The 14,620-nt window shown below is 40.5% G+C and overlaps 1 protein-coding gene across 3 annotated transcripts in view; it reads right to left on the bottom strand.

The window, feature by feature from the left end:
* Positions 1-3,054: 3,054 nt before the first annotated feature.
* Positions 3,055-14,620, bottom strand: part of DCUN1D4 (defective in cullin neddylation 1 domain containing 4) — a 48,324-nt gene continuing 36,758 nt past the window's right edge. For 2 of the 3 annotated variants that reach the window (XM_088475255.1, XM_088475257.1), the window contains exons 7-11: positions 13,603-13,694; positions 11,706-11,814; positions 9,472-9,576; positions 5,509-5,611; positions 3,060-5,424 (exon numbers count right to left, since the gene is read on the bottom strand). In XM_088475255.1, the coding sequence (XP_088331381.1) occupies positions 5,369-5,424; positions 5,509-5,611; positions 9,472-9,576; positions 11,706-11,814; positions 13,603-13,694 (465 nt within the window). In that variant the 3' untranslated portion in view covers positions 3,060-5,368. Of the gene's footprint in view, positions 5,425-5,508; positions 5,612-9,471; positions 9,577-11,705; positions 11,815-13,602; positions 13,695-14,620 lie in introns of all 3 variants that reach the window. The other variant, XM_088475256.1, reaches the window with a different exon arrangement.

Below are 14,620 nucleotides of genomic sequence, written 5' to 3'. Positions count from 1 at the left end.
TCGTGTACTTTCAAATTGAATACGCGCAATACTTTTCCGCCTGCAAAATATGCGATATAGGCGAAAAGTCCGGGAGGCAGAAAAGTATTGCGGGTCCGCTCAAATTGAATACGGCTCTATATAGTAATGAAGCAGCAGAGATCTAATTTATAGCAGAAATTAAAACCTCTAGCAACTTTACATTGTAACTGGCAATACCTACACAGCTTACACAAAATGTCTAATTTAGAAAACCCATCCACAGCAGCCATTAAGGAAGAATTACAGAACGCTTAGGTGAGTTTTAAGGATTTTCTCTTCACAAAGTTGCACATTTACATCAGACTGTCCTAGAGCAGATATCATGTATATTCACTCACCTACATGTAGCTGTGTTGTGTAATGGTGCAAAAAGTACACAAGCACTGTAATCCATTACAGCCAATCAGATATAAGCATAAGTCTAGAGCGAACTAGACTTATAGAAGTAATTGCCCAATGTGTTCTAGCACACCCTTTCCATGTCTACTGTGTTTACAACATGGGGACCTTTTCTGTGCAGCTAAACATGATCTACTGATGTGCTGTGGGATGTTGGGCCCTCAAGATACATGAAGATGCCATTTATGCTCTCTCATGACATCTAACAATTTTAACACCATGCAAATGAACAAGAAAGATGTATGATATATTGGGGCTGATTCTATCACATGGACCTCTCCAAGCTCTTGCATAGAGCATGCGCAGAGGAGATATTACACATTTTTGTGCATGTCCGGCTTATTCCAAGTCAGACGTAACTTGGACACATCTGTGTATCCATGAAATAGGGCGTTACAGGGCGATGGCAAAGACATTGCACAAAAAAAAACACCCTGACTCGAGGGAGTGTTGTGGGTGTAAATCGAACGCTCAGTGTGAGTCGTGCATACGGACAGCATTTTTCAGACAGATCTCTTTTGACTTATCATGGGCCAGGACACGTGCCCACGCAAATTATGACAATTGCATAATATTAATGGCTGGCACAGGCATCTGTTTGTACATGCACAATCCTTCGCATTAGTGTAACAGATACTCGCATGAAGCAGTTAAAAAAAAAAAAAAAAAAAAAGGCTTCAATGGCTGCCCACAACTAATCCAACATTGCATGATACACCGACTCATCCCCCCGTAATTGTATGAACCTGGACTCTGACCTCCTTTCCTCCAAAATCTATGCAAAAAGTAATAGGTCCCTTCCCTTTATATAAAAATAAAAGGCATAGCATGTCTGGGAGTGGGAGAATGTTTCCTAGTTTACAGAAGCAGACAGATCACAGTGATTCATCACTTTTAAAAATTAATAAAAACCGCTATTTGCTATAACTTTCCCTCCATACAGTGTTAGCAAAGATGGATCAAACTAGATTTATTTTCCTGAGCTTCTCTTTGGCTAGAAGACCAGTGTCCACCTCCTCCATATAATACTGCAGCCAGGAGATTGCAATAATGGCTGCCTGGAGACACTGGGAGAATAGACCCCCACTACTTTCCATTGACTGTATATCTGTGGCCACAAGCAGAAATCAGTGTTCAGGTCATCTAGATTTCCCTGCAATTTGTGGCATCTCGTCTTTGGTCCGGTGCTTTGCTTAAAATAGAAATATTTGTATTGAATTCGACAAACACCTTTTTAATAAATATGAACTTATAAAGGACTAGAAATACGAAACAAGGGGAAAGAATTGCATCTGCCATGAAGAAAATTGTTGGTGTTAAACAACTACCTGGATCATTTGTGGAAATTAGGGACGGTTTACAACTATAGATGCAGCTGCTAACAAAATTCTAAAAGTGTTGGCTCAGCTGATAGAAGGTTTTCCGCCACATGGCGCAGGTAACTGGCTGAATACAGGATTTTTTGATGTTCAACTTTTAAATTTAAACGATGCCAGGTCTTTTATGCATCCAAAACCAAGGCACCTCTTCTACACCGCCTCAAAAACAAAAAAAACCCTTATCTAGTCATGGACATTGATATGTGTGGAAGGCAAGTAGCTGGACATTTTGGCATTTAAAGATAGATTAATTAGTTGCCTCTACTAGGCACAGAAGCCAAGCACATTTAAAAAAATTATCTCCAGCTTTAGTATCATCCACTAACATTGCTCTGGAAGGAAAAGATATTTATGCATAGCTTCCTAGAAGCATGCCTTTGTGTCACAGTACTGTACATCCCCCCTCTCCAGCATGAAGGTGCCAATATGCCAAACTCCCCTCAGTGCTCCACCTAGTTAGGGGATTTCAATAACAGTGATAAAACACATTTCTCAGCCAAGTGTAGCGTTCATTGAAAACATTTCCATGAAGTGTCCCTATAACATTATGAACAAAGCGGTGCTTCTGTAATAGTCACAAGTTCAGGCAATAGAGAAGTTCTAGCGCAGGCACAATAAGATCACTTCAATGGGAAGTATAGATTCCGCTCTTCTAAGGTTCTGACAAATCTTCAGAAATGGATTCAGTCATACCATATTACAGCTTATAAAGGTATACACACGTTCTTACAATTGGTTTGTAAGTTCGCTGAAAATAACAACTATATGGAGATCTAGTGTAACGACATGGCGTCAGTATAAAAGATCTGGAGAGCAAGACTTTTTTTCAGCTATAAAAACAAATTGTGTTCATAAAGCCTACAATTCCACTGCTAAATGTTACCCTTTTTCTGAGAAGGCAGAGGTAACCGCTGGACTAAACCAACCAATAGAAAATTTCCCACATGCCAGCAATTGTACAACTATATACATGCCCAGAGTGCCCATTATATGCCAGCCCTTAGCATTATATACACATTTTTTAGAGTACCTCCACTATACTGTCATGGGCATTCTCTGGTTTGTAGTGTTTATACAAGACCAGAGATTGCCCATATTATATGCCAGCTCAAGACACAGTCCACACCATTATCTACAAATTCAATAGTGCCCCCTATCTTATTCCAGTCCACCAGAGCACCCACCCCCCTCTCCCCTCCCCTTGGTAAACCTGCGCAATAGTGAGATTTATTCCACTGGCTCAACTACTTTGTGGGAGAAAATGAGACTGTCTTCTAATGAACAAATAGAACAGGCTGGGGTTCGTTCTGTTATAATGCAGGAAGAAAACTGCTCTGGATTCAAAAAGTTGCTAATGTTGATATCATTACATTTATCTAGGCTGATAACATTTTAATACTGCATTGCTGGAACACAATGCAAAAATACAGAAGACCTGATATTTACAGACTTAATTGTCAAAATGAACCAAAATGCTGGTGGGAGAGGAACCACAGACCCAAAGCAATTCATCAATGTATTATCACATTTCAATTAGCTCAGCTTTTTTTTAAACAGACAGTAAGGCTAAAAACTAGGAATATCGCTAAACATTGTTAATGTACGCGTGAAATCCATATACATACACTAGGAAAACACATCAACCTAGTATGTATCAAATGTAGTGTATAAAGTGTACCTGTCACCTACTAACAGTGCAGGCAGCCATTTTGTGGCCTAATGCAACATTCGTGAGATTACAGCCCATTAATTCACTAAAATTCAGTGACATCCCTAAGGCATCTAGCACACAGAATGGCTGTCTTCCTTTGTAGGAGACCAATATATTTTAGGGGACAGGGTACCTAATTTTTTCTTAATTAGGTACAGAACAAAGAAGAACAATAATATTAAATCTTATTTTAATAACCATTGCTCTTATTTTACACTACTTCATCCAATAATAATTATTATTGCTTTAGCTTGGGAAGCAACAGGGATGGTAGCTCAGCCACAACAAGAGGGCTGAATGTGCTTAACGTGAAGTGTTAAACTATGCAAAATACATAGCACTTCTTAAAATAAACTAACAAGAACTCAACAGATCAGACATTTACAGACCAGTACTTACAATCATTGTAACAGGAACTCAGGTTTAAGGCTACAAATGTACAGCTAGATACACAATAGAGATCACAAAATTACTGAGCAAAAGCATGGAAGACAGGAGAAGTTACCTTATCTGGTAGTTATGCTGAGCATGTTTGAAGGTTGTGCAAACAAGAGAGTTATTATCTATTAAAGTGTCTGGTGCAGCTCTGGTTGCCTTTGTAATACATTTACTGTACTACACAACATACAATTCAACAGAATGGAGCCAGTCTGCACAGTAACATTTCAAAATGGCACCTAAACTGCATGTATTATCTACATGTAATGGAAGTCACTAGTTTGTAGGCTGAACCATGCTTTAGTGATATTACTGTAATTCATGTTAGTATATATTGGTTCAGCCAACAAAATGGCTGCCTCCAATATGTGTAAGAGACAAGTATGTTTTAATGCCAATCCATGCACATCAATAACTGTACGAGAACATTAAAATGAACTAGTTTACATGCATCCACATAACTAGGCAGCAAAAAACCCCAGACACTCATTTCACTCACATATTATCAAGATCACCTTAAAATGCACTTTTATTAAACCATTGTACAACCTGAGAGGCTCGCTAAATGGGGAAAAATGTTATGTATTGGCCTACCTGGCAGAGCAGTATTCTAACGAGCACCTGTTGCCTCAACAGTGCAGGCAGCCATTTTGTATTCTGCATTAACCAATTTAGGAATTTAATAATAATATTATGGTTGCTTACCACTGTATTCTTGTGGATTTTTTCCATAAAGATTCAGTTTATGGCTCATGCCTCAGTTCCTAATGGTTTGATAGGCTGAAAGATTTGGTCAGCCCATAACATATCTGCCTCCATTGTTTGTAAGTAACGTGCACTTTAACAAGATCCTTTCAAAACACAACAATCACTGACTAAAGGTCTACAGATTGAGTGTCACTTTGTGCCACAAGAAAAAGTATACATAGTGTCATCATGAATTTACTTCTGATTAGGTACTTTTGTGACTTCGAGATGTTAAAAAATACTAACATGAATTTCTCCTAACTAAGGTCAGAGGTTATGTTTCAGTTTTGTTCCTCAAAAAGACTAGGGGACTAGAAATATGGCAGAGGGTCATTTTTACATTACATTTCAGCATAAGATCTATAAGAGAAGCATTTATGTACAAGCATATACAAAAATAATAATAACAGCAATATACACAGTATCACAGTGAGAACATTGGCAAATTCACCAATCTGTAGTGTAAATATGCAATGCAAAGCAGCCTGTAAAGAGGACAATGCTACACATAAGGGCGGGCCTGTCGGACAGCTAGCACGCTGGGGACCCGGCCGGAGGGGTCTACTGTGCAAAAAAAAGCAACATGCATTTTGATACAGACAGCAATTTATGGCTAATGGCTGACGCGAGTGTGATAACAATGACTCTTCAGCTGCAATGCATAGTGAATGTGCTATGGCATCTGCTTTTCTTTATACCATTCAACAAACTCATCCAACAATACTGGCCCTGTGGAAGACAAAGAACAGAATATTCAGCTATCATGGAGGATGAAGTACATCTATTATTATTTGTAAGGATTCATGTACTCACAGGCGCCGTCCTCGTCATAATTGCTGAGGTCAAGGTTAATTGTGCGACTGAATTCAAGAACATTGCACCATTGGTCCTTGTTAATAACTTTGTATTTTGATTGCTGAAAATAAACATTTATCAATTAGTCAGTAGTTGCATAATGGGGGAAATATGTCACTTCTACTACTGGCAGGACGTAATTTTAGAAGTTCATTCATATTCAATATTAATCTATTAATAAATAAATCAATGTGATTTCAGCAAATATATCTGGATTCCTGCATTCATATACAACAGTGGACATATAAATTCAGCAAATTACACACTAAAAGACATGCATGAAAGCAGACGAAGCTAGCATCATTCATGTGGCTTCAGCTCCTCTTTATACAGCCAGCAGCATTCTCAACAAACCAAGGGGGTCTATGTACTAAGCCTAGGAGAGAGATAAAATGGATGGGCAAAGTACCAACCAATCAGCTCCTGTCATTTTTTTTATTTTAAACACAGCCTGTAAAGTAAAAGTTAGGAACTGATTGGTTGGTACATTATCTTTATCCACCTTATCGCTCTCCAAGGCTTAGCACATAGACCCCCAAATCTTTCTACAAACATCTGTTCTAAGAGCACCCCCACTCCTTATGCCCTGCCCTAGCATTATTTGTGTGGGTCCATCTCCTCCTCAGGGCTAATATGCACTACTTACTGCACGTTTCAATGCATAACACATAGGATAACAACACACTCACTGACCTAATGGATTTATTAAGTGCATTACTACTGACATTATTACACTGTTTCTAATATCTTGCTGTGTACAATTTTTCTTGCAATACAGATGTGGCACAAAATGTTAATATGGTCGTTAAGTTGACATGTGAAATGTTGACAGTCAGCAAAACGTGGTTAGTGTACTTGAGCACTAAAATATTACACTAATATGGACGAAATCGGTATGAATTACCACCGGACCTAAGCCCGGCGGATGAAATACCGAAGCTGGAAGGCTGGCACATGAAGATCCCGACAGAGGAAAGTAGTGGGGCTAATGATAGGCGTCTGTATTTAGACGCCTATCATTAGTCCCATACCGGGATTTCACTGTCGGGAAGCCGTCGGTCGGCATTTCGACCACTGGCTTCCTGACTACATCCCATATGGACCTTCAATATTGTGCCTGTCGACATTCAGACCATTTTGAACGTCGACAAAACTACAATACAAGTGCTTGCATTTTTCTTACCTATACTGTAGAAGGTACAGAAACGCTCTATTAGAATTTAAATAATTAATTAGGTAAATCTTAAATTCATTACTTAGAAAAAGAGCAAATTCAGTTTATTGACCAAGATTAAATAAAAAGTTTCAATAATTATTTTGATGGAACAAATCAGCGATTTTGCCTGGTTATTAAAGAACACAATGAAAGCCTAGATAAAGCTTTAACAGGTGTTGACTGATAAAGTGGACTTGGGGCCCGATTCAGAGATGGACAGTATTGCACAGCCGCCATCCAACAAAATGTACTGTAAATATGCAGCAGGTGGTGTCTGGAGGAAATAGACACCTCCATGCTGCATCTGAGAGATCAGAATCTGTAGAGTAGACGCTGTCCTGGACCACCATCGTGACCGGGTGCCCCTTTCACCAGGCTGCGTAAACTGAAGCATACCTCAGCCTGGCAGGTGCCTAGTCAATTCCGCAGACCCTGGCCTAGTCCCTACTGGAAAACGGTGGGTCGACATGCCCGTTTCCGGGAACGGTGGTCAGGAACGTCCCCGCTTTGCTTCCCAAACGCTGCAACCCATCAATCAGGCTTGGCTGGTAGACACCAAGAGCAGACTCGCAGATAGAGGGATGCACATGTACAGTACACATCCTGCGCATGCGCAGTCCTCCAACAATCGGAGATGTGTGATAACCATCGGGAGAGGGGACATCTCTGAATCAGGCCCTTGGAACAGACATAAATCAAAGCTAATTTGTTTTATAGGAATACCGAAAAGTGTTAACGACCCCTATTGCATTGTCTATGTACCACTTTAATTAAGGCATTTGATCAGCAAAATGAAAGGGCACATTGAGAAGGAGATAGATGAAGGCAGGTCCAAGCCAAGACCAATGATAGCCAAAGTCCTTGATACATTAGCATAGAAGACTATCCATTTATGGTGATAGAATCAGAACTTTTCAGTCAAGGTGTCCCAAAAGCTTTCTATAGTACAGGGACTTATACAAGAATAATATTGGGGTCAGGACAAGTGTAATAGGCACCCATACTACTACTACACTAGCTGAAAATGTTTGCATTACTTGAGTTCCCTATATCTGGACACTGGTTATACAGGAAGATTACCAGGAAGTCGGTGGTCAAAGTGAATTCATAATCTATATACTGTGGAGGTATCCACTCTGCAGTTGGACAATATTTGCTAATAACCCGTAACTTAACAGGCATTTCATGAAGTAAGCCACACCAGACATCTATAAAGGGGCTGGTTCCTAGAGAATGAACAGGCTATGCTCTGAAGAAAATTAGTTTAAGTCACAAAATAGATAACCCTTATATGTATGTGACAGGTCCAGCCTAATAAGGACAGCACACATGTACTAATTGTAATAATGTTATGTAACATCACATTCATGTTTGCATAACCACACCCTCTTTTTACCTTCTCAGCAGAATTTGACTACTCAAGTACCTAAGCATCCTCTGCTACACTGAGCGCGCACTTCACAATCTGAATGCTATCCAAGGTACAGAATTGGTGAGAGCACTTGTTCATTTAGCCAACATCTGGATTCTAGAGAGATCCCTTATGCTGGGTACAGGCTGTAAGATATATTGTTCATACAGCAAACAAATCATATATCATTCAGTGCATCGGTGGGTGTGTACACACGATATAGCTGTGAAAGACTCCGTTCACAAATATATTGCATCCGCCGTGCAGCGCAGCAAATGTGACATATCTTGCAGACATATCATGCGCTTCCGCCGGTGTGTACACACGACCGACCGTTAAGCTGGCCAAAAGAAGCAGTGAAAATGACAAAAACACGACTTCCTCTGGTCAGACATATCGGCCGGCCATTCCGGTAAGTGTGTATGCACAGTCGCTGCAGAGTGTAGTCTACATTAGTCTAATAGAAGGCTCAGCTACATGGGCAGTAGTTCTGCAAATACTAAATGCACAAGGCTATGTGAGTGTAATGCTATATTGCCACAGCTATACACCTCATTTTTAGCCTTTCATTTTCTGAAAGACATTTTTTAAGCTTTCATTTGTCCAAAGACTATGGCCCTGATTCAGAGCCGGACTCTCTGACCAGAGCGCTCGCTCTGAATCAGGGCCCACCTCCATAAATATGGAGCGTCCTCCTGGACGCTCGTATAGCTGTGGGTCACCACCCACAGCCTATACGAGCGTGCAGGATGATGGTCGCGATGGTCTTGACCATCGCCAGTGCGAGCAGAAGCCTGCGGTTGAGTTTCTCAACCGCAAGGCCAGGAGTGATTTTGGCTCTTATCAGAGCCAAAATCACTCCCACTGACATCACTAGTGATGTCAGTGGGGCCGGCTTCTGACGGTAGGCGTTCCCTAGGGAACGCCTCCGTCTGGCAGGCACGCCCCCGGCACGCCCACCAAAGTGGGCGTGCTGTCAATCAACATCGACAGCACGCCCCCTTTGATCAGACACAACGAGCGAAGGAAAGTCCTTCGCTCGTCGCGTCTCGCGCATGCGCACGACGGAGCTCCCTCCGTCGTGCGCATGCGCAGTGCACACCATCGACCCACTTGCGAGCATACAGCCGCTCGCGAGTGGGTCTGAATCAGGCCCTATATCTATTGTCTCACCTCAAAAAGTCATATAATATAAAATGTACTTAGCTAATTGCCAATAATTTACCAGTACATAACCACTATGGGGAGAAAAAAAAAAAAAAAGAAAACAAAATAGCATATCGTCATACTGTACCTCTAGAAACTGATGGAAAACTGGAAATAAGGGCCATGCTTTTCCTAATAAGAGTCCTAACATGCACTTAGCTGTATTCATATCTAGGCTCCGCTGATCTTTTTCCTAGTGGAGTGTAAAGCACAAAGCAACATTAAAAAGCCACAGAAAACTTACAATAAAAGCAAGGAGGAAACATTTTGCAGCTATTGCTACGGATCTCAACTAATGCCAAAATGTACTGTGGATGTGACACATTATAAAGCGGATTCTGAGATGGGAGCAAAGCAAAAAAAAAAGAGCAAGTAACTTTGTACCTTGATAAAACCAGTGAGTGATTGCAGTGTACAACATTCAACTTCTGCATTCTCTCCTCCAGGAGATGTCCAGAGGAGAGATGCAGATAACTGGTGGTGTGGTGCTTCGTGTCATTAGGCTACGCCCAGTTTAGATCTAATTCCGCAAATCGCAGGTCAATCAAGAGGGAGTGGGGCCAAAATGATATGTTTCTCAGAGTAGCTATGTATGGTGTAAAAACCAAGCTGCCCAGCATTTACCATGCACAATAAAAATAAAAGTATTCGTACCCTCTTCCAGTGCAACATGGTTTGTCCAGGTGCAAAGTTTCTTGTTATTTTTGCTTTACTCCCAACACAGAATCAGCCCCATAATCCTAAACAGATTGTTGACAATAAAAAAAAAAAAAAAAACTGTGTGACGAGTGGAAGGAAATATTGCAATGATCTCCCCATAAATAAGTTTTATGTTTAACTTAAGAGCAGTGTGTTAATAAGGCTCCTAGAACTAGGCATATTTTCCTTAAAAAAAAAAAAAGTGTATACAATACTACCATCAAATTTGAGGTGTGAATAGAAAGCCCAGTATTGAACAACGAGTCTATGACCAGAATCTCATGTAAAAACATCAGCCCTAACAGTAGAAAGATTTTGCCAGAAAACGACAGATGTAAAATGTTGAACACCAGAATAGACTGGGATGGCAGCCTGAGAGGCCAAAATCTGGCTGTGGGTGACCTCTAACACAGACGGAATCTAAACTAACGGATTTCAAAATAAATAAATAAAAAATGTAACCCATTTAAGACTGTAGGGCAAATTCAATTACTTATGCTGGGCATACACGGCAAGATAAAATGTCTGTCAGACCGACAGACATTTTATCTGGCCGGCTGCCAGCTGCAGATGTCCGCGGCATACACTGAGAGAAATCTCAGTGTATAGCCCAACATCCGCGCTCCGCCCCCGGGGGAGAAGACATTTCCCTGTTCCTTCCGTAGGAAGGAACACAGGAAATGTCTGTCTGTCGGCCGCGCTGGGCATACACTGCCCGATGCGGCCGACGGTTACCGGGTAAATATCGCATCGGACGAGCATGCTGGACAATCCAGCATGCCCGACCGAGGAATATTTAATCCTCGGTCGCCCGCACACACGCTACAATTATCGGGGCGATCCGCCGATATCAGGCGGATCGCCCCGATAATTGTAGCGTGTATGGCCAGCATTACACGAGTTGTGTTGTGCAGTCTCTTCTCCCGGGTTAAGTGCCCGGAGCGATTCAATTAGAGACCTATGATTAACCTATGAGCAGCCCCAAGGCAGATGCTCTCACTTATTACTGCTCGTACTCTCTGATGTGAGCAGAAATAAACATTAACTGCTGCCCTGGGGCTGCGCACTGGTCTCTAATTGAATAGTTCTGGGCACTTTACCCAGAAGAACAGAATGCAAGTGCTAAAGAAACTGCCTCTGCCCCTAAGCTGCACTCTCACAGACTTTTAGACAGCAAATTTTGTAGCTTTATAATATTAAGCAGAGTACTTTTACCAGGAATGCCTTTAGTCTTCCTTTTAGAATTAGTATGAGATACTAATTGGCTGCCACTGCAAAGTAGGGTCTCTCAAATTGAAGCATTTGGTTTAATCCCTCTTAAGTATTTTCATGGTGATCACTGAATCAGAGCCAGTCAGTCGGAAATCTCCTCGGTGGACAGAGGAAGGAGGGTGTGGGGGATTGTGCTATGACGGTGCATACTAAGAATAGGGGTGGTCCATACAGCTCATTACATCATGTGTCAGTAATGCACACCAATTGGAAAACTGTAATCAATCAACAGCCTAGGGGGAATAAAACTACTAGTGATTTAAAGGGCCACAACTCCGGGACATTATAAAGTAATGCTACTCATGGATAAATAAATATAATATATTTAGTTATTATACCAATTTTACTTACCCGTGCAAAATCAAAAGCGTATCTATATATAAGTTTAAAATTGGTTGGCTCATTTAATAAAGACCTCAAATAGTCCAAAGTGTTTCTAACTTTCTCAGTGGCATCACATCTGAAAAAGAACGCATAAGGTGTGAAATCGGAATTGCTGCATCAAATGGTATAAATGGAAAACAAAATGGATATGCAATAGGTTCTATACTCAGCTACTTAGCCCAGCCTAACAAAGTACACATAGGGTTGGTTTAACAAAGCTGACCAAGAAATCACCAGAAAAACTGCTGAAACTGAACTACCAACTCCTTAATTAAAGATAAAATTAAAATGCACCCAGGATAGTGGATCACTTGCTGTCCATAGCAAAACAAAAAGAAAACTATACTAAACTCGGCCATAACCAAATGATCTGGCTGCAGCATCACACCTACCTGCCATCTGCAGGGTTCTCTCCACAAGCGGAAGCCTGGAAACTAACATTACTAAGTACCTCGTGAATGGTATACATCACCCAGAATGCCTGGGGCTCTAAGGATGTTATTTGTTTTCCATAATTTGAGACACCATGCTTAAAATATTCTCGTATAAACATTTCCCCTATATTATTCCAGATGGCTCCCGACATTAAAGGTTTAAGCAGCTTTCCTCACACTGACGGTAGGAGGGAATTCTGGGTGACCATGTCAGAGTATGATATTACTACCACAAACCAGCAAAAAATTCTATTATTTTATATTTCTGCTTTTAAAAACTAATGGGGATAACAGATCCCATACTTCTATTTTATTTATTATGCTAGCGTGTGTTGACTATACGTGTAAAGACCTAGGGGTAAATTTACTAAAGTGAGTTTTTAGAAGTGAGTTTTAAAAGTGATGTTGCCCATAGCAACCAGATTCTAGCTATTATCTTCTAGAAGGTGCTAGTTAAATGTTAAGTAGAATCTGATTGGTTGCTGTGGGCAACATCACTTTTAAAACTCACTTCTAAAAACTCTCACTTTAGTAAATGTACCCCCTAGTTGCTGCTTTACACCATGAGAAGGCTTTTCCTGTAGTATGCGCACAAGTCTCATAACCTGTAAGGGGAACAGATTCAGCAAGGAGGATATTTACTTTTCATATGTCCGGTATACCTGAGGAACGGTGAATGCAATTTTGTCACCTAAAGGTTAAAGTAAATGGTAATTTTTTTGTGTACAGACCTTTATCTATAGCTCAATATACGGACAGACATAACGGAACTGTTATGTATTACAGGCTTGGCTCAGCAGTAATGAACAGACAGCATATGAACCACCGCTACAATATTACAAATGAGGGGAGATGTGTACTCTAACACTTTTGTGCCATGTTGCGCGAGACGCTTGGCGCACTTCCTGTGGTGCATTCCTTTTCCCGACCTTTGCAGCCTAATTCGCAAATAGTGTACTAGGTACTTAGTGTTAGTTTTTTTTGTCACAAATGTTTTGATATAAAGTTGCAGATTAAACATAATGATCCATGACTCGTATCAGACCTGTCTTTTGCCTGTTTAACCTGGATTGTGTCATTTTTCTTGCTACTTTTTTCCTCAATTTTGCATCATAGTTTGCTTATAGAGCAAGTACTTGGGATTAGTGTTTGCCATGGCTAAGGAGCCAAGTCTATGGCGCAAAAAAAACAGGTATTTGGCGCGATTTGAGGATAGGGGTATATGGACACATCATTAATAGAGACATTATGTACTACCACCCAATGTTTTCGATCATTTGGCATTACCGCAAGAGACTAGTTCTGAAACTGCTTCACACTTCATGATAGAAGTAAAGGTATTGAAGGCAGGACGGTCACTTTGCAAGGCACTTAGCAGACAATATATAAAAGTATAGCATGCCAACATATCATGTATAATAAACACTTACTGTAGGGAGGTCATTCCTTTTAGCCACTCTTGTAATGTAAAGTAACCCATATTCTGTGCATCCAATTTCCAGGCTAGAACAAGCATAACCACCTGTGGGGGAACAAGGGAACAATGATTACGGAAAGAAGCCTAACAGGCCCTTTAAACAATTAATTGTTATATACTGTATTGCAGTTTATACAAACAAGCTACATGAAAGTTTGATACACATTACCTTGCATACGATTGGTTACAACAGGTTCACCTGCTTAATACACAAAAGTACAAATGAACTCCAGTTTTGGTGTTTTTTTTGTATCTCATTTGGTAGTTATCAAAGCAATTTAGTTAAAAAGTAATTTTTGCCAGGGATCTAACTTGAGTGACTAAAGTTTTACTAGCACTAGTGATTGTGTCATGGTCAATCTACCAGAACCTGAAAATCCAATTAATCATTTTCCATTCTAGCCATCCATGAATACCGTGGAAATAATTAGATCTCTGCACAATCATTACCCATAAAGTACTCAGAAGTACTATGTAAAGTGAGTGGAAGGGGGTATACAAACTGGGTGTATGGCTACACTATTTCCTTTAGACACATTATTAGAATAATACAACATTAAGGTAGAGCCTATATGGTTTAAAATGGGTCTAGTGCAGAAATACAGTTGCCACATAGGCGTTTCAGTGAGTGAAAGAGAGGAGTACGTTTCTAAGCCCCGTACCATGAATAGAAAAGCAGTTTAAAAGGCATAGTGGAGTTGTAGGTAGAGTTAAACCTCCAGTGGGTAGGTGGGAAACAGATTCTCCTAATGAAAGAAGAAATACATAGTGGTAAGGGTGGGGGGTGTCAATAAGGTGAGGAAGGGAAAAAAGGAGTGTTGTGGTAGAAAAAAAAAAAACACTTACCTTGGTTAACTCTCTTTCTTCGAAGTCCATAGGGTCCAAAGGGAGGACCCTATGGAATTCAAAGAAATGGTAAAACTTACCTTGGTTAACGCTAACTCTCCTTTTCTTCTTCAGGGTCCATAGGG

This window comes from Taudactylus pleione, unplaced genomic scaffold, assembly GCF_031769625.1.
Source record: "Taudactylus pleione unplaced genomic scaffold, aTauple2 ptg000169l, whole genome shotgun sequence".
In the NCBI taxonomy this organism is placed as follows: Eukaryota; Metazoa; Chordata; class Amphibia; order Anura; family Myobatrachidae; genus Taudactylus; species Taudactylus pleione.
Note: the sequence above shows the minus strand (reverse complement) of the source record. Positions and strands in the feature narration are given on the sequence as shown.